The sequence below is a fragment of the Rhipicephalus microplus genome, chromosome 5 (assembly GCF_043290135.1).
Source record: "Rhipicephalus microplus isolate Deutch F79 chromosome 5, USDA_Rmic, whole genome shotgun sequence".
Lineage (NCBI taxonomy): Eukaryota > Metazoa > Arthropoda > Arachnida > Ixodida > Ixodidae > Rhipicephalus > Rhipicephalus microplus.
The window spans coordinates 144,303,256-144,327,422 of NC_134704.1; the positions used below are offsets into that span (position 1 = coordinate 144,303,256).

Consider the following 24,167-nt stretch of genomic DNA (forward strand, 5'->3'; position numbering starts at 1 on the left):
TCGTTTACTTTCCTTATCTATTCCCGTTATGTAATACTGAATTTAGTATATGTGGAGCTACTTCACCATTCATTGACGTCACGTAACACCAGATTTGGTATATATGGAGCTAGCGAAACGGCCGCGAATGCATCATGAATGGCCTAATGAAGTCCAACATAACGTTGACGCGTGCGCACGCACGGCACCGCGACGCTACGTTAGCAAAATGCGCGCCCTCTATATTCTGATGCCATGCGCGATCAGTGCGACCAGCGTCCGTCAGGGTGAAATGCGACATGCTGCATTTCGCGCCGATGCGTTACCTAGACAGCACTGCGTCTGCCTTTTTTAGTCACGTAGGGACACCGGACGCGCTGAAACGTGCACGCGTCAAAGCAACGCAGCGCGGCGCGCACCAGTGAGTATATGGCAGGACCGGCACCTGGCGTGGCAACGCTGGCGTGATGCGACAAAACGAACGCCGGCGTGCACGCACGCCGGGTCACGTCGGAATGTATTGGTGCCTTGACTGTGGCATGTATTCATCTTCTCCCATGACACGCATCGTATGATTATTATGCTTGCACCAGTCACATACCTTCGTCGACCATTTACGTCACCGAATACCAAATTCGGCATGTGCGAAGCTAGCGAAACGGCCCCGAGCGCATCATAAGTGCGGCATGTAGTCATGTTGTTACATGACACGCATGTCGTTATTATCATGTTTGAATGTGTCATTTATCTTAAGTTCGAAGTTTGAAGTTTGAAGTTTATTCATCATCATAGTTTTAAACATACATCACTTATCCAGTGCTTGAATGGAAAGGGGTGGTGAAAAGGCAACTGAATGCCTGACAATGCACCGATCCCCGCCCAGACCACAATAATGCACAACACTCAGCATGTGTGTCTAGAGCATAAATACATAGATTCAATACAGTGAAATATACAAAGTGTAGACGTAGAGCGTGGAAAAGATAGGAAATAATTGCACATCTATAAATGCACTCTTTACACAAAAAAGCCCTTTAAAATCCTATAAAAAACAGAAACGTAGTTGTGAACAGTTGTGAGGAAGTGAAAAATTTACAGTGCGTTTCAGCAAAGCTACACGAGTTGCACCTCATTAACGTACAAAAATGACATATCACGTTTGAAGCATGAGTAGATAAGCGTGTATCTTCTTTTTGAAAATTGCTGGGGATTGACTTTCATTCACTATGGTGGTGGCCATGGTATTTTAGTTTAAAAACGAAGGAATAAGGTGCGCTAGCTTTTGTTTACCGTAGTTGGTCCGAGTCCTCTCACTGTTATAGGTGGTTCTTCTAAAGTTATACATTGGTAGTTTCCGGGAGTAAGCATCAGGAAATTTAACTGTGTTTGATTTGATTTGATCGTAAATGACTGTCGCTAGCTTTTTATGAAAGATATTTTCAAATGTTAGGATTCCATGCTTAAGGAAAACAGGAGCAGAAGGCGTTCGACGCGGAACATTCTCGATTATACGTAGCATTCTTTTTTGCAGTCGGTGAATCCCAATTTTATTTGTTTTTGTTGTCGAGCCCCAGATTAACAGGCAGTATTGTATGCGGGAATGAACTAAAGCGTAGTAAAGTTGCTTTGTCACCCAAAGGGGTAGAAAGCACCTAATTTTTTCAATCACACCAATGGACCGTGATACCTAAGTACGTAGTTAATCTATGTGACTAGACCAGTTCAACGTTTCGTGAAAAATGACGCCTAAGAACTTTTGAATCTGAACTCGCTCAATCGAAACTCCTCTAAATGACAGCTGCGTATTACGGAGAATGTAATGGTTTCGAGGGTGAAAAATAATGTACTTTGTTTTCTTGATATTTAGTTCTAACTGATTTATTTTTAACCATAGAGACAAATTGTTATGCCAAAGGTTAGCTTGTTTTTCTATACTAGAGATATCCTGACCGGAAAAAATACATTAGTGTCGTCTGCGTATAATATGATATCTGCTGTTAGAGGTACGTTTACGATATCGTTTATATATAATAGAAATAGAAGTGGCCCAAGTATGGAGCCCTGTGGGACGCCATAATTTATCTTGCCCATTTCAGACTTTGAGTGTTTCATGTCAGTATATTGGAACCGGTTACTAAGGTAACTTCTTATTAAATTAAGAGACGAGCCCCTTATTCCGTATTCGGTAATCTTTTGTAGAAGAATTTCATGCTTAATAGAATCAAACGCTTTCTTAAAGTCAAGAAATATTCCGATTGTGAGGCGTTTTTGTTCAAAATTATCGATTATTTTATCTTTAATAGATAGTAGGGCTTTTTCAATAAACTTATTCTTCTGAAATCCATACTGATGTTCTGTAATTACTTTTTTTGAGCTACAGAAATTTGCAAATCGTACATATATCACACGTTCTATGATTATGGAAAATATGGGCAAAACAGAAATGGGCCTGTAATTACCCATGTCATTTTCATCACCACCTTTGTGGATAACAGACACTTTAGCTACTTTTAGTTTGTCCGGGAACGTTCCAGTGTTCAAGATAAGATTGCAGATATGGGGAAAAGGTGCGCTAATATTCTCTGAAACTGCTTTCAAGGGTTTAGCCTTTAAACCATCAAAGCCAGCAGCAGAATTGTTGTTTAAATTCTTTATCAGCAAGGCTACTTCCGATTCATCTGTGGGAGTTAGGAAAATGGATTCCGGGATGCATGCTGTAATATACGATTTATAAGGCTGGACGGCACCAACTGAAGTATCGGAAGCTCCTGATCTCAAGAAATGGTCGTTTAACATATGGGCAAGTTGGGTACCGGAATAAGATCTGCCCTCTACTTGAACCTCAGAAATCTATATCGTCTGTTCGCGTCACGTAATATCGAATTCGGTACATGTGAAGCTAGCGAAATGGCCGTGGGTGCATTATGAGTGTAGCAAGTAGTCATGTCGTTACATGGCATGCTTCTCTTGTTTACCATGTTTGGACCAGTCTCATACCGTTGCATTTATTCATGCCCCGCAATAGCATATTTGGTATAAGTGAAGCTAGCAAAACGGCCGCCTGCGCATCATGAGCGTGGCATGTAGTCATGTTATTATATGACACGCATCCGATATATTTATCACGTTTGCATTAGTCACATACCTTCGTCATCTAGTCACGTACCGTAATACCGAATTTGGTAAATGGGACCCTAGCGAAACAGCCGCGAGCGCATCATGAGCGTGGCACGTAGTCATGTTGTTACATGACAAGCATGTCATGATTATCATGTTATGGTCTGTTGCTTGTGTTCGCCATGCAATCGTGCCATACCATCCCAGTTATTCAACATGCCATGTGAACGAAACCACCGCAAGAGCAGCAGGACCATGAAATGTAAATCATGACATTCATGACATACATGTTAAGATTTTTATTTTATGAATAGTCAAATATGGTAGCCATACAGTCATGTTTGCCATACCGAGTTCGGTATCGATACCATTATCGAAACGGCCAAGAGAGCTAAAAGTCATAGACGGCTACATAGATACGCTCAAAGTCGCCTAAGTTTGCTAAGAAATGCTCCGCATTTAAAACTGCCTGGAACTTGCTGACAACTACCCCGTGATGGAGAGCTGCGTGAAAATGACGTGGCCACGGGTCGTCTTAATGACATGACTGATCAGAGTTGTGCCACGCATTACCACGTGACGCCCCACGATGGCGTCATTCTTGTCGTTGTCACTTGGAGAATGAATGGCTGTCCAATTTCGGGGGGAATCCAGAACGACTTGAGCGACAGACAGCTTCAAAGAGCTCCGTTGACAAAGAAGATGCCCGGCCCCTAAACCACAAACAGACGCTCACACTCGTGTGCTCCTCTGCTAGCAGATGCGCGCGCTCGTTGCGTTTTCGCCTGGGACGCTGAGGAAAGGCAGTTGGAGAGTTGGGCAGATGAACAAACTAAATCTTTCACTGTAGCCTCGCGCACAGATCACGGAGAAAGAGGTTGAGGTACAGTGGTCGAGGAAATGAAAAAAATGTAAATTCTGCAGCCCTCATTTGGGGCATGACTCTGCGCCGGTATGGGTATGGTGAAGGTATTAAAGATGAAGAGCAGAGACAAGAAGAGGAGAAATGGCGGCCATGAAGAATGACGTGGCGAGCGGTTTTTATAGCGGGTTTTACAGTCCAGTGTACCCAAGGAAGTGAAGAACCACCTAGAATGCCAGGGTGTGGTGCTGTACAGGGAAGAGGATGTCCCTCTATGTAGATGCGAGCTGACCGTGGCGACGGAGCGCGGCGAGAAAGACTGCTTGTTGTTTCAACTTCGCAACCAGGCCCGCAGCCGGGGTGTGCGCGGGAGTGCCCAGGAGCCTGGGCCTTCCGCGAAATTCGGATGAAGCAGGGCGAATTTCGCCGAGAATATTGAAGATATCAATTTGCTAAGGGCCTTCAACAAACACCCGCCCCTGAAAAAACATTCCGGGCTACGGGCGTGGTCGCAACTAAATTTTGACCTCTGAGGCGTTAGGGACCTTTTAACTGCAGTGTCTAGAATATGCTTACTAGTGTGGCGACCAGTGAGCGTTTCAAATGGGAGACGATGGTACCACCAATGATGCCTTCCGCCGGAAGCCATCAGGTGGCAACACTTTTTTTACCGCGCAGAGCCGTATGTTGCTAGTGTGTTCAGGGCAGTGTCGTTGTACTGAAAACCAGTGGCATAGCCAGATGGTGGCACACCTAGCCCGTGCTTTTGCCACCCAATTTTTTTTCGCCACGGCATACAGAGCAAAAAATTACCATTTCAATAAAGCCCTTCCCCCTTCCCGAAAACATTTCTGCCTACGCCCCTTGTCTACACGTGCTATAAGTGTCAACGCACAATGTGCCCGACCTGTCCGACACTATAAAAGTGGGCGAGTACTGAAAAGGGAAGCGGAGGGCCTTAGAAAAGGAGCAAAGCCTCGCAACGTCCTCATGCATGATTGCTGGGAATGCGCCAACATGCAAATTTTAATTTTGAGAGGAGACTTCCAAACTTCCAGCAATTTTCTCTGTTGCGCGGGCACAGTCATGAATCTCCCAAAAACATCGCCAATACCATCGCCGTAAGCAAATAACGACATAAGTCCACCATTCAAAATTTTAGTAGTCTGCACCAATCGCGTTCAAATCTCTCTATAACACCTAGATGGAAGGGGAAATGGGGGCTTGCGTTGTTCGAGCACCAATTGCGACCTTTGCTAATTGGGATATGGTCGGGAGCACTGTTACTCACGCCATCTCAGCAAACATCAGCAGGTGGCTCACGAAATTACGGTGTCCTAATCACTGGATTCAAGATTAGTGGGACGTTAGCTCGAAAGCCACTTCGATCAGTGGAGCAGTCGTATTCTCTTAAACCAGCGTTCAGTTTAGTAATGGGAAATTGAGCTACTCGCCCTATTTTTTTTGACATTACAGTTTTTGGCTATCACATTCATTGCTTTGACCTCACAGCAAGCTGTGATTTGAAGATATGGAGGACACCCTAAGTTTTGTGTAAATTATTGTGATCCTACAGTTTAGCAGAGTGCTGCGTTACGGCGGTTTCTCATCGCGAAATTGAATTCGCTTGTAAAAGCGTGAAAGCATCATTTCACGTTCATCCCTTCGATGACCAGACGAAGAAGACGAAGTAGAAGAGTAGCTAGCAGCGAAAAGGCCAGCGGATTCGCTCATCTCCTAGCCAACTGGACACAATTTTTCAGCGGCACCAGGTAAGTCTCACAGAGCGAGTTACTCTGAAGGCAGTTCTTTTTGTTTTCGTTACCGACGACTGTTTGCTTCAGCTACACTTCTCCGGGAGTCGGTACTGCTGTGCTGTTCCGAAAGCGTCACTATGGACGCCCCAACATCCGGTCCCAACAGCGAGCTCAAGTCCAGGAATACTTCCCACTCATCACGACGGGCTTCGAATCGGCGCAAGTCCTCCTGCTCCTCGTCTTCGAAGTCCTCACGGCGTGGCAGCGACCACCAGAAGGTGGCGTCCTCATCGGGGACGGGGTCCTACCTCGATGGCGCCACTCCGGCGAATGCGCAAGTGTCCGCCGCGCCGTCTCCCGTTCCCGAGAAGGTCGCAAGCATGGCCACCTTAACACGTACAAGACATGAAAATCTTTGCGCGTTTGTTACGGTTCCTGAACAAAAAGAACACGAGAAAACGCGTAGAAGAGAATACGATATATAGGAATGTTACGTTACTGTTCCGTCATATATAGATCTGTAATATACGCCACACGATTTTACTTATTATGCAAAGAAGGGCAATCCCCCCGGCTGCGCGAATTATGTTACAGAAATAGCAAGCTGAACAGCGTACCTTTCTCGAACATGTACTTCATACAGACGAAGCCAGTGTGGTATACCACTTTCTTTTGCAATGAGCACCTGATTTTTCCTTTTTAAAGGTGTGATAAGACACCTTTTTTTTTGTTCACATTGGAAGTCTGCACAGCATCTCTGAGTTATGCAAGAGCTATGCGTGATTATTGAGCATTTGTATAGCGGAAAACAGCAAACGAAAGGGCTTGGCGTTGCCGTTGCGTGGTAAACTGAGCGTGCGCAGACCGTAAACGTTGTCCGAGCTCTAGAGGTCTACGCTCTAATGCAGGCCTACCGGAATATAGCGTTCAACACTAAAGCACGCAAGGGTTTTCGAACGCAGGCCAACATGGCGGCACCCGTTGAAGCGATAGCCGTCCACTTCGTACCTTTTGAGTCGGCGGGTTATGAAAGCCTTTTTTCTCATTGTGCTCATATTTAAAGTACGTTTGACTTATGTTGCTTCGTGAGCCGTATACTGACGATATCAAATAGCCCTTTTTTCGGAATACACGGTCGATGAAAGGTGCACTAGGGTGAAGAAGGTTTGCTTGCAACGTTCGCTCATGTTTTGTGTAGCCATGCAGAGATAGCGCGACGCTGCCATCAATCACATGATTTGCAACAAAATGCGTTAAGGAGGCCAGCAATGTTGACACTGGGTCAGCTCGTCTAGGGGTGCACATGTAATCGACGGTGTCTTTAGTGCTCTTGTGTCTAGATAGCGCCGTATTTGCTGGCAATAGCATAACCTGGAATGCCTTCCGCTGTACTGAAAGACCACTTCGCAGCACACAGCACATTCCGTTCTAGCGCTAGCGTTGAGACGCATGCAAAGGATAACGTGAACGTTTTTTGCCATACTGAAACTCTATTATTCGTTCTGCATAGTTGCGTGAGACGTTCTACATTTGTTTCTCTGCACTAGTACCCATGCAAACTATACGGGTGCAAAAACATACTTCACTTCAACTAGCAAAATAATAACATAGTGCATCATAGGCAATGTTGTGACTAACACTTAATTTGCGCTCAAAAATGAAGAGGGCAACAAGGGGGCGTTATGCCATACGAAACCCCACAAGGAAAACATTTGTTATGATCGCAACCTGAGTGGTTCTAAAGAGTTCAAAGCTCGCACATAACCGACGCAGCGGCACCTGTCCAGCCGTCAGCCTACGTGACAGCCGACACCTCTGTCAGCGTCAAGGAGCAGACCAGAGCACAAATGACGAATTCATGCACACCTTACGAGGAAGCGGCAACGGAGCCTCAAGAACCTATGGGTCGCTTCATACGCCCACGCACGTCACACACCTCGCCACCGGCGAGTGACCACAGCCACGCTGTGCAGCAGGTGCGAATCACGTAAACTGTTCATCGAGAGGTACAGGATATACCGCCAAAAATAATGACACGTTTTGCCACTTATGCCTAAATCTCTCAGGGTTTTTTATACATTTACTTAGGCTGAGTGAAGACGCCGATGCTGGATGCCCGTCAATTTCCGCGTATTGGGGTGCATATAGGACTTATTTCATCGGACGTGCGTCGCGAGCCATTTTACACTAAGGAAAGTTACGAAGTGTTTGCAATGCATTCTAAGAATGTTTCACACGGGAGCTTATCAGTAAGCTCCACAGACAAGAATTTCTGCTGTCACTGAGAAATGCGATGTTTTAAGTTGGCTATGAAGCATGCGCCTGTTTCGTAAACACCGCCCACTTCATTCGACCCTTCTTTTTCTATCTATTCGTATGCGTGCTTGTGCAAACCAACGCTGTTGTTGAATTCCGTGCTCTTTAATGTTTTTCCAGCCTTAGTTACCCGTCTTTTCTCGCCATTCATGGTAAATGCAATAAAAAAATAACATAACCTATTTTTTTGTTTTAGTGAGCATTATTCTTAATTTATGGCAGGATTAGCATTGTTGTTTAGATCGCTAAGAACGAGGATATTGTGAGCTTACATCGCTATCTTCCAGCAGCAGCGGTGCTCAATTATGTTGGAGGCTTCCCCAAGTGGTGCGCTTTTCACCCATACACATGGACGGTTCGTTTGTTGTTATAAGTAGCAAGTTGTAAATGCAACTACAAAAATATTACACGCATGACGTTCAGCCCGTTGTAACAAACTTTTATCATTCGAGACAAATCGAAGTGAAAACTACAACACGTGCAGCAAGATATGATAACTGCAGAGAACACCTCAGTTCAAACACGTCAGCTGATTTTTTTTTTCACGACAGCTACTACTACAAACAATTCTTTCTAAAGAGGCAGCGTGCGCAAACATGCCCACAAGAACGAACTCACTGCACCGCTGACACAGAATAACAATTGAAAGGACCCCCACTCTTAAAAAAGTAGTATTAATTGCTAAATTTTTAGTTAATAAAGTGCTGTCACAACATTAACTGCTTAAGTAGCAACTGCAGGCAGTAGACCACAAACACTTACTGCCCCTAAGTTAGCAATGTAGCACTACCTTCTTTTTAAGAGAGCACGGTGTCCGTATTTGCATCCAAACAATGAATGCTTACTAATCAGCTCAGCTCTCTTATATTCTAAACAACAGCGATAATAATAATAATAATAATAATAATAATAATAATAATAATAATAATAATAATAATAATAATAATAATAATAATAATAATAATAATAATAATAATAGTAAACCTACATATTTTACTGTGTCTACTGTCGCCTATTTATGTGCCCCATAAAGTGAAAGTTCATGGTACGTGCACTCCTCTGAAAATGAAAATTTCTTCTTTTGTTGTTAGTGAAGCGAAGCGTTGAAAATATAAGTCTGAATAACTATAGTACAGCCTGGAACATTCTATTGAAAGCACTGTTCGCAGACAGGGCGGGAATGTCGGTTTCTCTGAAATTTCGCGTACCACAATCTTTCGCTAGTCAACGTGCATTACCTTCTTTCTCATGCCGTGACTGAACCGCCTGTCACGCATTGCCGTCCTCCAGGACCACGTGCCCCTGGCTGACGTCAAGCAACGGCGCCAGTCGACGTTCCGTCGATTCCGCGACGTGGGGCGCGTCGTGCGATCCTCGTTCACGTCGTCACTCCTCGATGCACCCGCGGGGTTCGGGTCGAGCGTGCTGCGCCGGTTTTCGATGCACAGCTCCGTGCAAGAACGATTGAAGGCGCTCAACGCGGCCTCCTCTGCGAAAGCTGAAATGGAAAAGGTAGGAAGCATCGAAGACGTTATTTTCATGTCCTTAAGAACGCAATAGAGCAAATACCGTTCAGTCAGTCTGTCAGTTTATTTTTTTAAATACCCCCATGGGGGTATTACTTGAGGGGTAGTAACCACAATTAATTAAAGTAGTCAAAACGTAGGTTAAAAAATTATACATTTGTTGATATTACAAAGAAATATGTTTGTACAACAAATAACACACGGAACCAACAAAAAGTACTCAGTGTATATTGGTTTGCAGATACTCAGTTACATGTTAAGCACATGCGCGTTAACCATCACATATATGAGATTCAAATCACTTGACGGATGGTGCCGCTAAGCAAGTATATCATGCATTACCGATATCCTTGGCCGCAAGGAAGTGGTATTTAGGTAGTGTTGGATTTTTAAGTCCCACAATCATTACGTGATTATAAGAGATACAGTAGAGGGTGCCTCCGGAAATTTCGAACACCCAGGGTTCTTTAACGTGCCTTTAGCACTTTGCTTTCAGCATCCATGTTGGTTATAGTATTTGACTGCTGACCCTGAGGTTGCGCGGGCCGCATTTTTCAAGCGGGCGTAAATGCCCGAGGCCCGAATACGCGCAGACTTAGGTGCATGTTAAAGAACCCCATCAGTCGTCTAAACGTTCACAGCCCGCTACTGCTAGGTCAGGGAACATATCGGTGTTTTTTATTCGTTAAACCCTAAAATTATTTTTATCAGCTCTTTGCCTCCATCCAAATGCGACCGCGCAGTCCGATATTCACACCCACGTATTTGAGCGCATGTAGTACTGAACCAACACAACTACTAAATCACCTAAATAACAGCAACGAAACGTCCGTCCCCGCGAAAACGCTGCTTTTGACTGGAGTCTCGTCTCTTTCCGTCAGGGCAAGGAACCGTTCCACAAGATGGTCGTCTCTCTGTTGGTGCGCCTCGCTATCACCGTGCTCGCCCTGGGCTTCGTCGTCGCCATCGTGCTCTCCCTGATGCCGTACCCGCGACAGCCCGACCTGTGCCACAGTCACTCGTGCCTGGAGTACGTCGACAGGCTGCTGCAATCCATGAACGACTCCGCCGACCCCTGCGACAGCATGACGCGCTACGTGTGTTCGGGCTGGATGGCTCAAAACGCGCTGAGCGTGCGCCTCAGTGTGCTGGACGCCGCGCTCTCCCGGCTGTCTCGGTTCGCGCGATCCGCCAGCTCCACGTTGTCCCATCCGCAGACGGTGGAGGAGGTCGGCGCCATCTTCTTCCGCAACTGCGACGCCGTGATCAGGTGTAGTGGGCCGTCACACGTTGACAGATATCAGCTACTCTATTTAGTTCTGTCAGTTACACCCTTGTTACACCAGCACGCGGAATTCAGTAACGAAGAAGTTCTGTTAGCATTTACGTTTTTAATCACGGAACTGAATGTCACGAGACTTGTTTCACCACCCAAACCAACGATAACTTTTCGCGTCAAAGATGTGCCAACTGCAGTTGGCACTTATCATCATCATCATCATCATCATCATCGCCATCGTCATCATCAGCCTGGCTACGCCCACTGCAAGGCAAAAGCTTGTCCCATGATCTGCCAATCAACCGGGTCTTGTGCTTTCTGCTGCCACGTTGTAGCTGCGGACTCTTTAATCTCATCGCCCACCTAACTTTATGTCACCACTTCATGCGTTTGCCATCTCTGGAAGTCCAATCAGTTATCCTTAATGACCAGCGGTTATCCTTCCTACGCGCTACATTCCCGGCCCATGTCCATTTCTTTTTCTTGATTTCAACTATGATATCCTTAACCCCGGTTTGTTCCGTGACCCAGTCTGCCCTCTTCTTGTCTCCTAAGGTTACACCTACAATTTTTTTTTCTTTCCACTGCTTGCTGCGTCGTCCTCAATATAAGCTGAACCCTCTTTGTAAGCCTCCAGGTTTCTGTTCCGTAGGTAAGTACTGGTAAGATGCCGCTGATATATACTTTCCTCTTGATGGTTAGTTGTAGATTATCAGTCATGATTTAATAATACGTGCCGAATGTGATCCACCCCATTCTTATTGTTTTGCTTATTTTGCTCTCACACTTCGGCTCCGCGGTTACTACCTGTCCTAGTTAGACCCAATCCTTTACAACTCCCAGTGTCTCTCCACCTATAGCAAAGCGCTGTATCTGCGAAGACTTTTGCACATTACTTTAGTTTTGTATATAATAATTTCCAGGCCTACTCTTTTGCTTTTCATGTCCAGTTCAGTAATCATGAGCTGTAATTCGTCCCCTGAGTAACTCATCAAAGAAATGTTATCAGTGAACCACAAGTTACGATATAACATTCTCTCCAATTATACTCCAAACTCCTCTCAATCTAGAGCCCCGAAAACTTTCTGTGAACCCGCGATGAATAGCATTGGAGAGGTCATGTCTCCCTGTTCTACACCCTTCTTTATAGGAAATCTGTTGCTTTCTTTATGGTGGAATAAGGTGGCTGTGGATCCACAGTAGATTCCTTCCAGTATGTTTACTTAAGGTTCTTCCATGCCTTGATTCTTTAGTGCCCGAATTATTGCTGATGTCCCGACTGAGTCAAAGGCATTCTCGTAATCTGTGAAGATTATGTATAGGGATTGGTGGTAATTCATGTATTTCAGATTTCTCTATCACCTGATTGATAATATGAATAAGGTATATTGAGTAGACTGTACGAAATTCATTTTGTTCTTTTGCTTGATTGAACTCTAATGTTGCTTAATTTTGTTAGCTGTTATTTTTATACGTACTTTCTGGAGAAGAGACATTAAACTGATCACGCTATAATGTTTAAAGTCCTTGACGTCTCTTTTTTTTTATACATCAAGACGATCTTGGCGTTCTTCCAGGATTCTGATACCCTTCTCTGTCAATAGACACTTCGGATATGAGGTGGCCAGTTTTTCTAACACTATATATCCGCTATCGTTCAGTAGGTTAGTCGTTACCTTATCTTAACTAGCGGCTTCGCTTCTTTGTATTCCTTCTAAAGCTTTCTTTACTTCCCCTGTCATTACATGTAGGATGTCGAATTCTTCTGGGCTATTGTTGCTTCTCACGATATCATCCTGGTTGTTTCAGCTTCCGTCACAGGGTGGCGCCGACGAGTGAAGCACCACTCACATGTGCCCCACGAGTTTTGCTAATTTTATGTGATTTTGTTGTGACTTACCTGGACTGTGCTGTCACACTGTGCTCAGGAACATCAGGGCTACCCGTGGATGACAAACTTTTTTCGGTGAGCAGCCTCTTCACGTCTATTTTCGGTCGACGACATGCCCGCTGTGACACGCGAGCAACGCAGCGGCGGCGAGACGCCTACGCTTGAGACACGCCAAGCGTTGACGGCGCGGTAGCGTCCCAAGGCGAAAACTTCGTTGGTGGTGGTGGTGGAAGCTCTTACGAGAGCACCTGCGGCGTCTCATGCCCAGTTGAAAGCGACGAAGACACTGCTTAAAAGGACAATACGTCCCAAGACAGACGAGAAGGCCGAGGCCGATACGTCGGCCTTAGACCAGGCTGAAATGGAATGCCAGGAGAGCGTTGCGGGTGATGGCATCACCCACCAAGACAACGAAGGGACCAACGGTACATCTGGAGGCAAGGAACGCGACGATGATGGAGGCTGACAGACGTTCCTTACCGTTCGTCAAAAGAAAGCTCTCGCGAAAGCGGGAAAGAAACTCAAGACAACAGAGGGAGACATCATGAGTCCTACATCCAAGTCCCTTTCGCAATCTACGTCACAAAGAAGACCACAGAAGTGGAAGCTACCACCACTTCTCAAGGAAGACTTCAAAGTCATCGTAAGACCATCCCAAGGACTGCCTATAATAGAACTAACGGCACCACAAATTGCAGAAGCAGTTGTGAACGCGTGTCAAGGTACGATAAGCGGCACCGAATTTTCACTCCGGCTGAAGCCAGGATCCAACATATTTATGATCTCCACTCCCAACTAGAACGTGGCTGATATCACCAGAAAAATCACAAGCCTCACTCTCAACGGAAGATTGCACGCTGTCAATGCCTATGCAGCAGTGGGAGACGGCACACGAAAAGGAGTCATACATGGTCTGACTCCCAACACAAGCCCAGAAACCCTCTTGGCAAATCTACGCATACGGACACAAGGAGTCAAGATCCTAAGAGCCAGAATGCTTGGAGAGAAAAAGACAGCGGTGATCACGTTTTTGGCCCCATAACACCAAGATTTGTGTACTATATGGGCGGCGAGGTCCCCTGTTTCCCATTAAAGAATACTATACAATTCTGCTATGCCTGCAAGCATACGGGACACAGAACAGACGTTTGCCCGACCGTCGCCGTTTGTCACAACTGTGGTATGAAGGAGCCTCGACTGGACCACCCTTGCACCCTGTATGTTCCACGTGTGGAGAGGGACACTTGACGGGAACCAAAGAATGCAAACTGCGCTTCAAGCAGCCAGTAAGGCAGCAGCATCCTAAGGTGCCAGACCGGACGACAGACAAAAAGGCAACTAACGGAGCCTTACCATCGCCGCCAAAACCAAGGTTGTATGCATCGGAAGACACTGACGATATTGAAGAAAGGACACAGGTTAGAAACCAGGCAGACCCAGCCGAAAGAAAAAGGCACAAGGTACGATCACGGGAGAAAAGGAAGAGACATCACAAACTAGGAGCCCCAAAGTCGCAACCTACCTCCTGTCCTCAATTCCGATCCCCTACCCAAACCAGGACGCCTGGAATGGCCGGGAGCTCGACCCAGCAGCAGGTGAGCAGGGCGGCGGGGACGGCGCGAGGGGTGACCCCAATAACATCCCACCCTGAGTATCAGAGAATACTTTCCGAAAACCGATATTTAAAGCAGTCGTTGGGCGAACTCAAATTGGAAGTAGAAGCTCTCAGGATGCAATTACAAAACTCCATGGGCGCATTAGTCGAAATTTATCACGCATATAAACCCTCCACTCAGCCCATCACGTTAGAAAGTATTGGAAAAACGATGAGCCAACTGGTGCGACAGATGCGCGGTCTGCAAAACTTTCAGCGACAATTGTATGCGGAGCTTCAGAGCCACAAGGCTTAGGTGCATGTGCAATCGAATAAACAGAAAAGCTCACGTAAAAGAGCTTGCAGTGATCCGGATGCTCCGATGGCAAGTAAAATTAAAAATTGGGCAGCGTGTGACTCTGCAGATGTCGAGAGTGTGATTAGCCATGGCCAGTAATACAACTCGCACCACTGACTCGATACGAGCTGCCGCTAGAGACCATGCCACAGGCGGCCACTAGACTAGGCAATAGTGTTTGCATGGACACATATCCAGATCTAACATTCACGTACAATATTGAAATCGAATCGTGGAAAAATCTTGATGAGAATATGGGGAGTGAACACTTCATTATCAGTTTTTCTACTTCCACTCCGAAGCTCAAAACGTCTTATGGGATTGCTAAAATAACTGACTGGGAGGCCTACAGGCAGTATCCGGGGACACAGTAGCCGCCAGAAACGCTAGACGACTGAGTGGCAATTCGAGGAACGCGTACAGCTTACATACCAAGCACATCAAAATAAATGAAAAAACTCCAGCAGTGGACCCCACCCCATGCACTTGTGGGAAGGCCGGCACAGCAGCATCAAAAGGTAAAAAAAAAAGCTGAGATTGAATAGAAAGCTGTAAGCCAGAATCGCAGAATTGTCCATAAAAGCTAATGAATATGCCCGAGAGCTTCAGGCTAGTAATTGGGTCACCTTCTGTGATTCCCCGGGGGGAACGCTCTCTACAACTAAAACATGGGCAATGTTGAAAAGTATCCTAGACCCCATGAACACGAAAACTACTACAACTAGAACATTGCTAGTTTTAGCGGGAGAATTTAAAGGGGATGATGCTGCTTTGCTGCAAATCCTTCGGGAGAAATACTTTGGCAGCGGTGGGGAAGCTATACAGGATCTAGGATACAAGGGTTTGCAAAATCAAGACCTAGATTCCCCAATAAGTGAGTAAGAGGTCTTCGCGGCTGCAATGTGACGTAGAAGGCATTCGGCTCCGGGAGAAGACAGAATAACTATTGCGATGTTGAGAAATATGAGCGATAAGCAACTTAAAAAAATTACCCAATAATTTAACGAGAAAAATCTGGGCAGGGGGAGAAATCCCTAGCTAATGGAAGGAGGCCAACATAATTCTTATTCCAAACCTGGAAAGGATAAAACGCTCCACAACCTTCAGCCCATATCATTGACATCAAGCCTAGGCAAGCTTTTTGAGACGGTTGTGCACACCAGGCTATCTGAATATATAGAAACAGAGAATTATCCGTCTCACAACATGTATGGATTCAGACAGCATTTTTCTACGCCGGATGTATTCCTGCGAATAAAAGATGAAGTGATTCAGAATGTAACCACTGGAGGCGAGAACGTGGTCGCAGTGCTGAATTTGAGGCAGGCATTCGGTGCAATCTTTCTTAGACTTATACTAGAAGAACTTCAATCCTTGAATCGGGGTGCTCGAACATTTGGCTATATCAAATCGTTTCTTTGCAACCGCACAGCAACCGTTGGCATGGAAAACATATGCTCCCAAAAATTTCTAATGCCAAATAGAGGCACGCCGCAAGGCGCAGTCCTTTCTCCACTCCTCTTTAATATAGCGATGAATCAACTAGCAAAGCAGCTGGAGCAACACCCTTACCTCCAATTCGCGGTCTACGCCGATGATTTCACTCTGTGGGTCAACAAAGGCTCACTGGGAAAGAAGGAGCAAACTTTACAAGAAGCGATCGATGCCGTCCAGGCGTTTGCTGAAGATAACGGCATGACATGTGCACCAGATAAATCAGAATTTATCCGCGTTCATGGCAGAAATTATAGAAATAAATCAGCCACATAACTAAGCATAGGAGCTCAAACGCTGCCGGAGAGACCAACGATGAGAATATTAGGTTTATGGCTGCAAAGCAACAAAAGAGCAAGCTATACAATCAAAATGCTGAAATGTACACTTAAAACATCGCTCGAATCCTTCAGAGAATAACAAGCAAGGGCAAAGGGCTAAACGAAGGAGAAACTCTACGCTTGGTACAAACCTTCATCCTTAGTAGAGTCGCATATGGACTGTCATATCAGGAGCTCACACCAACAGAAATTAAAGAGATTGACTTGATCATACGGGGAGCATACAAAGCTGATTTATGTGTACCACTTAATGCGCCCAATGACAAAGTGGAAGCGCTTGGTGTGTACAACACTTTCGAAGAGCTTGCGGCAGCAACACTTCTCTCGCAGAAGGAATGACTATGCCTTACAAAGGTATGTAGAGAAATCCTCACTCGCTTAGGATACCCTACTAGACCACAATACGGCCGGGAGAACAATACTGTTATGGCTAGGGAAATACGTCAACACATAATCGCCTGCCCCATTCCGCAAAACATGAGTGAGTTGTACCATGGGGCGAGAAGACAAGCTAGAGCTCGCCAGCTTCAAAGACAGTTTGGCGAAAGCCACGATGTAGTATACACTGATGCCGCTATATCAAACGAGAGCTGCGTTATAGTAGCAGTCCAACCAATGCCGCATACCGCTGAAACTGTCGCAGCGTCAATTAAAACAACCTGTACAGCGACGGCGGAGGTGGCGGCGATTGCGCTAGCTATTTGAAATAGACAGGCAGAGAACACCTCCGCATTAGTCTTGTCTGATTCCCAAGAAGCCTGCAGAATGCTTCTCCGTGGTGCACTACCGAATGCCGCCTTGAAAATACTAGGTGATAGGCTGATACAGGGTCATGTCATAAATTTGAGGCCCAGGCCACGAGGGTATCTCAGGTAATGCGCTGGCGCACAGTTTCGCTTGTGATTTAAGCAACCGAGTGAGCAACGACACCGATAATCAATACGAACCATGCACTGCACGCGATATACTCGAGCATCAACGGAAGACAAGACAGCGGTATGCCCCACAGCACAAATCGCTTAGACGAAGCTCGCCAGCTAAGACAAATTCAGGTTAACACCTATCCACATTTAGAAAGGTGGCATCACATTAACCCCTAAGCATATGTAAACCAATGTCCATGGTGTGAGTCACGACCGACGTTGCAACATGTCACATGGGACTGCCGGAACAAGCCTATTGAGGTTCAGCCGCCTCTGATACTCACGCTACTGGGGGAGCCTTGGGAAGCCGCCCTCACCCGGCCTGACCTAAAGACCCAAAGGGGTCTCCTGAATCAAGCCGGTCGAGCTGCAGCGGCCACTGATGTCTAGGAATGGGGAAACCACCCTTGACATTCTCCCCTCCATTTTTTTCTTTTTTTCATAAATAAAAATGTTGTATCATCATCACCGGCTTCCGTACAGCTCTATGTATAACTCCTCTGCCACCCCAACTGTTCTATTCATATTTGTTAAGATATAGAATTCCTGGTCTTTTAAAACATACATCGAATTTTTTTCCTATGCACAAGTTTGCCTTCGAAGCTTTTAGGCTTCTGCCACTTCTTACAACCTGCTCAATTCTTTCCTTGTCATGCCTTCTGATGTCGGCTACCTTACGCCTATTAACTACCTTCTAAGGTGGCATTAGTTCAATTTTGTTGGTCGCATTCGAGGCTTGCATGGTTTGTCGCCTCCTAATGAGACTTTTCGTCTCGTGATATAGGTAGTTTGCCAGTGTCTTCTTTAGTGACTGTACCTCAGATTTCCATTGCGCACTCTTTGATGATAGTAGCAAGGTAATCATTCATTGAGTCAACGCTAACATTGATTACCTCATTCAGAGGCTCGATTCTATTCTGAAGTGAAACTCTGAATTCCTGTATTTTTCTTGTCACCGCTACCTCATTATTTGGCACCTTGCGTATCAGTTTGTCTCCTTGCTTTCTAAATCTAGGTGAATACGGATCTTACCATTTTATGGTCACTGCATCGAATCTTGTCAGCTACATCAACATTCTGTACAATGCCTGGATGTGCACAAATGATGATATCTGTTTTTTATTTTTAATTTCACCATAGGACTTCGCCACGTCGACTGGAGGTTAGCCCGTTTTCTGAAGAAGGTTGCCCCGCCGTGGTGGTCTAACTGCTAACGTACTCGGCGGCTGAACCGCAGTTCGTGAGATCGAATCTTGGCGTTGGCGGCTACATTATCGATGAACGCAAAATGCTGTAGCTCAGATTTGTCTGCTCGTTGAAGAACTCCAGGTGGTCGAAATTTACGGAGACCTCCACTATGGCGTATCTCTTAATCATATGGTGGTTTTGGGACGTTAGTCCCCATATGTCAATCATTGATTCTGAAAAATGTGTTCAAGATCCGCAAACTATTACGATCAGAGAACACGACCAATAATTCGCCTCTGGCATTTCTAAAGCCGATGCCACATTCCCTCAATGCGTGGTATTCGACCTGTTTCTTGTCTATTTAGCCATGAATGTCGCCCATCAGTATAGTCTACTGCCCCGTTACTTTATTAATGCTGACTCCACATCTTCATAGAAGCGTTCACCCAAATGATCATCGTTGAATGATGTAGGCGCGTAGGCATGTACCACCTTCATCTTGCATCTTTTGTTAAACTTAATTACAATACTTGTCACCTTCTTACTGATGCTATAGTATTTCTTTATGTTGCTAGCAATATTCTTGTGTATAAAGAACCCCTTTCCTAATTTTTATGTCAACTCATCTACGGTAGCATATAACGTGTCCGTTCTTCAGCGCTGTGTAAGCCTGATCTCTCTTCCTACCTTCGATTATCACTGTTACATACCATTAAACAATTCCTCACATAGTGCAGTTAGACTAGCCTCGCTAGACAGCGTTCTAGCGTTGGACGTCGCCAAGTTCAGATTTCAACAGTGATTTCTCCGGACCCAGAGATTCTTAGCACCCTCCACTGCGTCGCACGTCTTACCGCCAACTTGGACAGTTGGTTCGCAGCCGCTGGGAACTGAGGGCCATCAATTGCTACCTTAATAGGAGGTGGTGGCCAAGTGCTGCACCCGGGTGGCCAATCTCGCTCTGGTGAGGGAGTGCATTACCGGCAGGTGGTCGCCAGTGAGGTCGCACCCCAGACCTTTTTCAGAGCTTGCTCCTTTTGCTTGGAAGAGGGGGGGGGGGTGTCTTATGTCGTTGCACCGGTGTGTACGCTAGTGCTCATTGCTCCCGCTTGAAGTGCAGCTGGGCTCAACGTTTCAAGAGCGCTCACTAGGTGGCGCGCCGCCACTCGGGCGACGCTGGCTCGCCTGAGCGCGGTGAAGGAGGCTAAAGCCCCTAGAGGTTTAGGCGATGCTCCATATTGGCTTCACGCAGCGGTCGAGGACTACGACGATTTCGCGTCGCTAAGAGCAACGACCAAGGAAGAGACACGCGTTGAAAATGCTGGTGTTGAAAGTGGTGTGAACGCCATTGTCGACGCCGCTCCAGGCGTCGCGAGTTGCAGCTTCTTCAGTGCCGACAATGGCACGTCTGCCAACAGGCCAATGTATGTTCTACACAGAATACCAGTCGCGGGCTGCGCATATAACTGGTAGAGCCCACCATGAAATGGCGACAAGACGACGGTTGCTTTAGGGAATCGCTGTCCAAGAGAGCGGATGGTATCATGCTTGTGGGCTGGCACCAGGGAGTGTGGCGGGGCTATTCAAAAGATTTGGTTGATATGTGAGGTTTAATGTCCCGAAACCACCATATGATTATGAGAGACGCGGGCTATTCAAAAGAAGAATTTGTGTATATAACGTGCATATACAATCAAACTCCAACAACCCTTAGGTAACGTCTTTACAGGATGATGATTGAGCATATGCACAGAGGATTTACGGTTTACCGGATTTAACTTCAGGAGCAAGCTTCTTCATCATCATTCACTTCTTGGATATGCGGGATTTTTTTTCTTTTTTAAAGGACTTTTTCATCACGCGTTTCGGGTAAATATGCAATTGGAAATGGCCGAGCATTGGCATTTAAACTGAACTTTGTCATTCCATGCTAGGCTGCTACGCTATCTCCAAGTAGGGAGTTCTAGTGCACTTTCTTAGTACTGTCTACTACCACCTGGCCGCCTTTAAGTTCTCAACTTCGCATGATTCGTAGCTTACCTTGACTTTTCTTAGCAGTTTGAAACTGTATATTTCCATTAAAAAGAGACCTCGCGAGCTTAGGTCGGCTCAGTGCTCTCGATGACATTTCTTCTCACGAGTTTATTCTCTTCAAACTTCTTCCTGTCTCGTTCAATTTCGACATCGCTGGCTTCAAAGTGTCCGCAATGTCGAAGTTTTACTAATTTCGAGGGGTTTTACTAATTTCGAGGAGTAGCACTCCTACTTAGACGTTTCTTGTCAACTAACCTGTTGCGCGCTCCTAATCCACTCCTTTTGTGTGACTGTTACTTTGGGTGAATACGTCGCGGGCGGTTTGAGAGCATGAAAAGTAAACGCGAAAAGTTATCAACTACTAAAGAATGGTTGACACTAACTGTGGTTTACTCCGATTAACTGAGGTTAATTGTAACCGAGGTTAGCGTGCCCGCGTAAAAAGGGTATTAGACATTTACATTAACAGTTATTTAGTTAGTCATTTATTTAGTTGGTAAATTAGCTCTTTAGTGTTAGTTTGTAAGTTGAAAATTTAGTTACTTGGTCGATTAGTTAATTATCTAGTTAGTTTTTTAGTTAGGTGGTTTATTATAGATACTTAGTTCTTTAACCGGTCCGTCAATTTTTAGTTGTTTATTTAGTTTGTCTGTTAGTTCTGTAGTAAATTAGTTATTCAGTCAGTCAGTTTGTTTTATAATTTGCAGATCATTAGTTAGTGTGTTCTCTAGTCAGTTAGTCAGCTTGTTAGTTACTTCTTTTGTTAGTTGGTCAATTGGTTAGTTTGTTTGTCAATTAGTTAGTTCCTTACTTAGTTTTTCAGTTAGTTCTTTAGTTGGTCATTTTGTTTGTTTGTTTGTTTGTCAGTTAGTTTAACGTTCCAAAATCACCATATGATTACGAGAGACGCTGTAGTGGATGGATCCCGAAATTGCGACTTCCTGTGGTTCTTTAACCTGCACCTAAATCTAGGCACACGGGCTTCAAGCCTTTTTGCGTCAATCCAAAACTCATCCCCCGCGGACGGAAGTCGATCCCGCCACCTGCGTGTCAGCAGCCGAGTGCCTTAGCCACTAGACCACCATGGCGGAATCGTGGATGCTGGCTTAAAGTGACACTTTCTGTATATCTTTGTATCCCTCTGTATACGTAACTTATCTGCAAGTGTGGTTTTTACCATCTTCCCAGTGCCGTATTTCAAGAAAACCATAAGGTCCTAACTCCTGGTATTTTGGACCTCTAAAATATTTTATTATTACCAATTCATCTCTTCAAATCATTTTGATTTACCTCATTAATGACACACTTTACATCGTTCATTACTGGTGTCATTAAAAACGTATATATGCACGAATCAATCCGCCAAAAGTAATGTCAGAATCACCTGTGCGTATCACTGCATTCAAACGCTGTATTAGCAGTAGGAGTGGAGATGGGACTGTATTTTAGAATTTGTGCGGCGCCCGCTGCTCGTCGCACTGCTGCGTTTGGCATTCTTGATCGTGCCGCCATGCGGAACTTGATGTGCACACCTACTTGAGATGTTAAAAAAAATTATTTGAGGTGGTTTAACGGCCCTTTCATGAACAAACGTTTTGCTGCAGTTACTGGTAGTGAAGACCAGTGCGTGAACTTATATTTATACTGCCTGCTGCGACGCTGAACTTTTGATGGGGGAGAAAATGATTGAGACCCATGTGCTTGGATTTAGGTGCAGGTTAAAGAGCCCCCGGTGTTAAAAATTTTCGGAGCCCTCCACTACGGCTTTTCTCATAACATTATTGTGATTTTGAGATATTAAACCCCAACAGCTATTATTGTAATTACACCACAATAGGGAAAGTGTGATGAGTGTGGTGCGCTTTTCGAGTGAGCGCCTTTGAAAAGTGCGCGTCACAAAGAACAAGACCAGATTCAGTACATGCGCACTTCAGATCTAACGACGAGGACGACGTTGAAGAGCACCTCGCACGAGGACGGGTGGCACAACATTAAAAACATAAAAAAGAGGAGCAATCACGCGCCAACACGCTGGTCTAGCAGCCTCCAATCTCAGGATGGGACAAGTGGGCCAGAGTTTAAGAAAGATCTCAACTAGAGAAGAGCAGTAAAGTTCGAAGAGAACGTGGTTAGTGGAAGGTTGTCACCAGACCGGGTGCTGAAGACTCGAAGACTTCAACCGGCCAGGGTCTTCTGCCGTGGCGTTCTCGCTCGAGAGGACCGTGGCCATCTGCTCGTGAACTCCAGACAGGTGAGCAATAGCCGTAGAGCTACGATACAGAGCTGTACGACCAGCTGCCTGGCCAGGTTGCCCTTGGTTTCACGACACGTCACCTATAGGCGGCAGCGTTCGCTCGTCATCACCAGCCAGCGTTCCTTCGCCGCAACCACAAAGAGCAACCAGCTGGCCGCCGTTAAGCATTTCATATTGGCGAGATCGAACATTCTTCACCAGTCCGCCGCTCACCATATTCAAACTAAATATCTTAGTTCAGTTAATTGACTTGTATTTTGGTCGTCGATGTGAGTGTTTAACTGTGCCAGTGGACCTTTTATTGAGTGTTTCGGTTTTGGAGAACTTTCATCTCGTTGATTTAATTAACGTTTGTGTTCATTTGTCAAACACAAGGCTCAGCCTTAAGGAGCTCTTACTAACATTAAAAAAACCTGCATTACAAAACCCAGTGAATGAAGCTCGTACAGTAATAAATCATAATAAGATGACTTGATTGATTCAATACTTGATAGACTCATCAGTCGATTGAAGTCATTTGATATTGTTGTCACTTGCAGAGGGGAGAGGAACGAACTGATCAGCGTGAGGCGCGCCCTGGGCGAGGCCAGCGTGGCATGGCCGGGTAGCGCAACTGGTGAACCCGACGCGTTGCGCACTTTGCTGTTTGCCGCAATGCGCCTCGGCTGGACTCCCATATTGGCCCTAGACATCCTCCCAGGTTTGTTTTGCCTCTACTTTAGGCGAAACCCCGCGCAGAAAACACTGCGCATCAAAGACATGCAAGTTCGGACCACTTAATTTAAGGGCCCACCTTGTCGTTCATCCACCATCTCAATTGTATTGCATGCTCATAAAACAGTCAATGCAGGTTAGTACAAACCAGCACAAACTGACTAGAACTGAAATGGTATAAACTACAATATTACTCAATAGTTACAACAGCTGCTAAGACACGCTGCCCCTATTACTCCTCTATACTCCCCTCTGCTCCCTTCCTATCTCTTATAACGTTACTCCTATCGTGCCCCGTCCTGTCGCGCGTAATATGATTCCTATATTGTTTCCTTTTATTCTTCACCGTTATGCGTGATATGAAAATGGTAGTATACGATGAAAGTAAACGTTTCACACTAGCGACAAGCTTAGCACGATTGGTACCCACCGCCTCATTTTGCATGGTCACACAGTGGTCTTTACTGGCCTAAAACAAAGTGAACAATCCTCCAAACCAGTGTGAACTGACAAGGTCTGAAATAGTATAAACTACAAAAA

General features: G+C 45.5%; 1 protein-coding gene across 1 annotated transcript in view; it reads left to right on the forward strand.

Moving 5' to 3' along the window:
- Positions 1-5,852: 5,852 nt before the first annotated feature.
- The window catches only part of LOC142817584 (endothelin-converting enzyme 1-like), a 37,437-nt gene continuing 19,122 nt past the window's right edge, over positions 5,853-24,167 (forward strand). The window contains exons 1-5 of the mRNA XM_075894634.1: positions 5,853-6,111; positions 7,489-7,691; positions 9,322-9,543; positions 10,439-10,827; positions 23,453-23,613. Coding sequence (XP_075750749.1) covers positions 5,853-6,111; positions 7,489-7,691; positions 9,322-9,543; positions 10,439-10,827; positions 23,453-23,613 — 1,234 coding nt within the window. The remainder of the gene's footprint in view (positions 6,112-7,488; positions 7,692-9,321; positions 9,544-10,438; positions 10,828-23,452; positions 23,614-24,167) is intronic.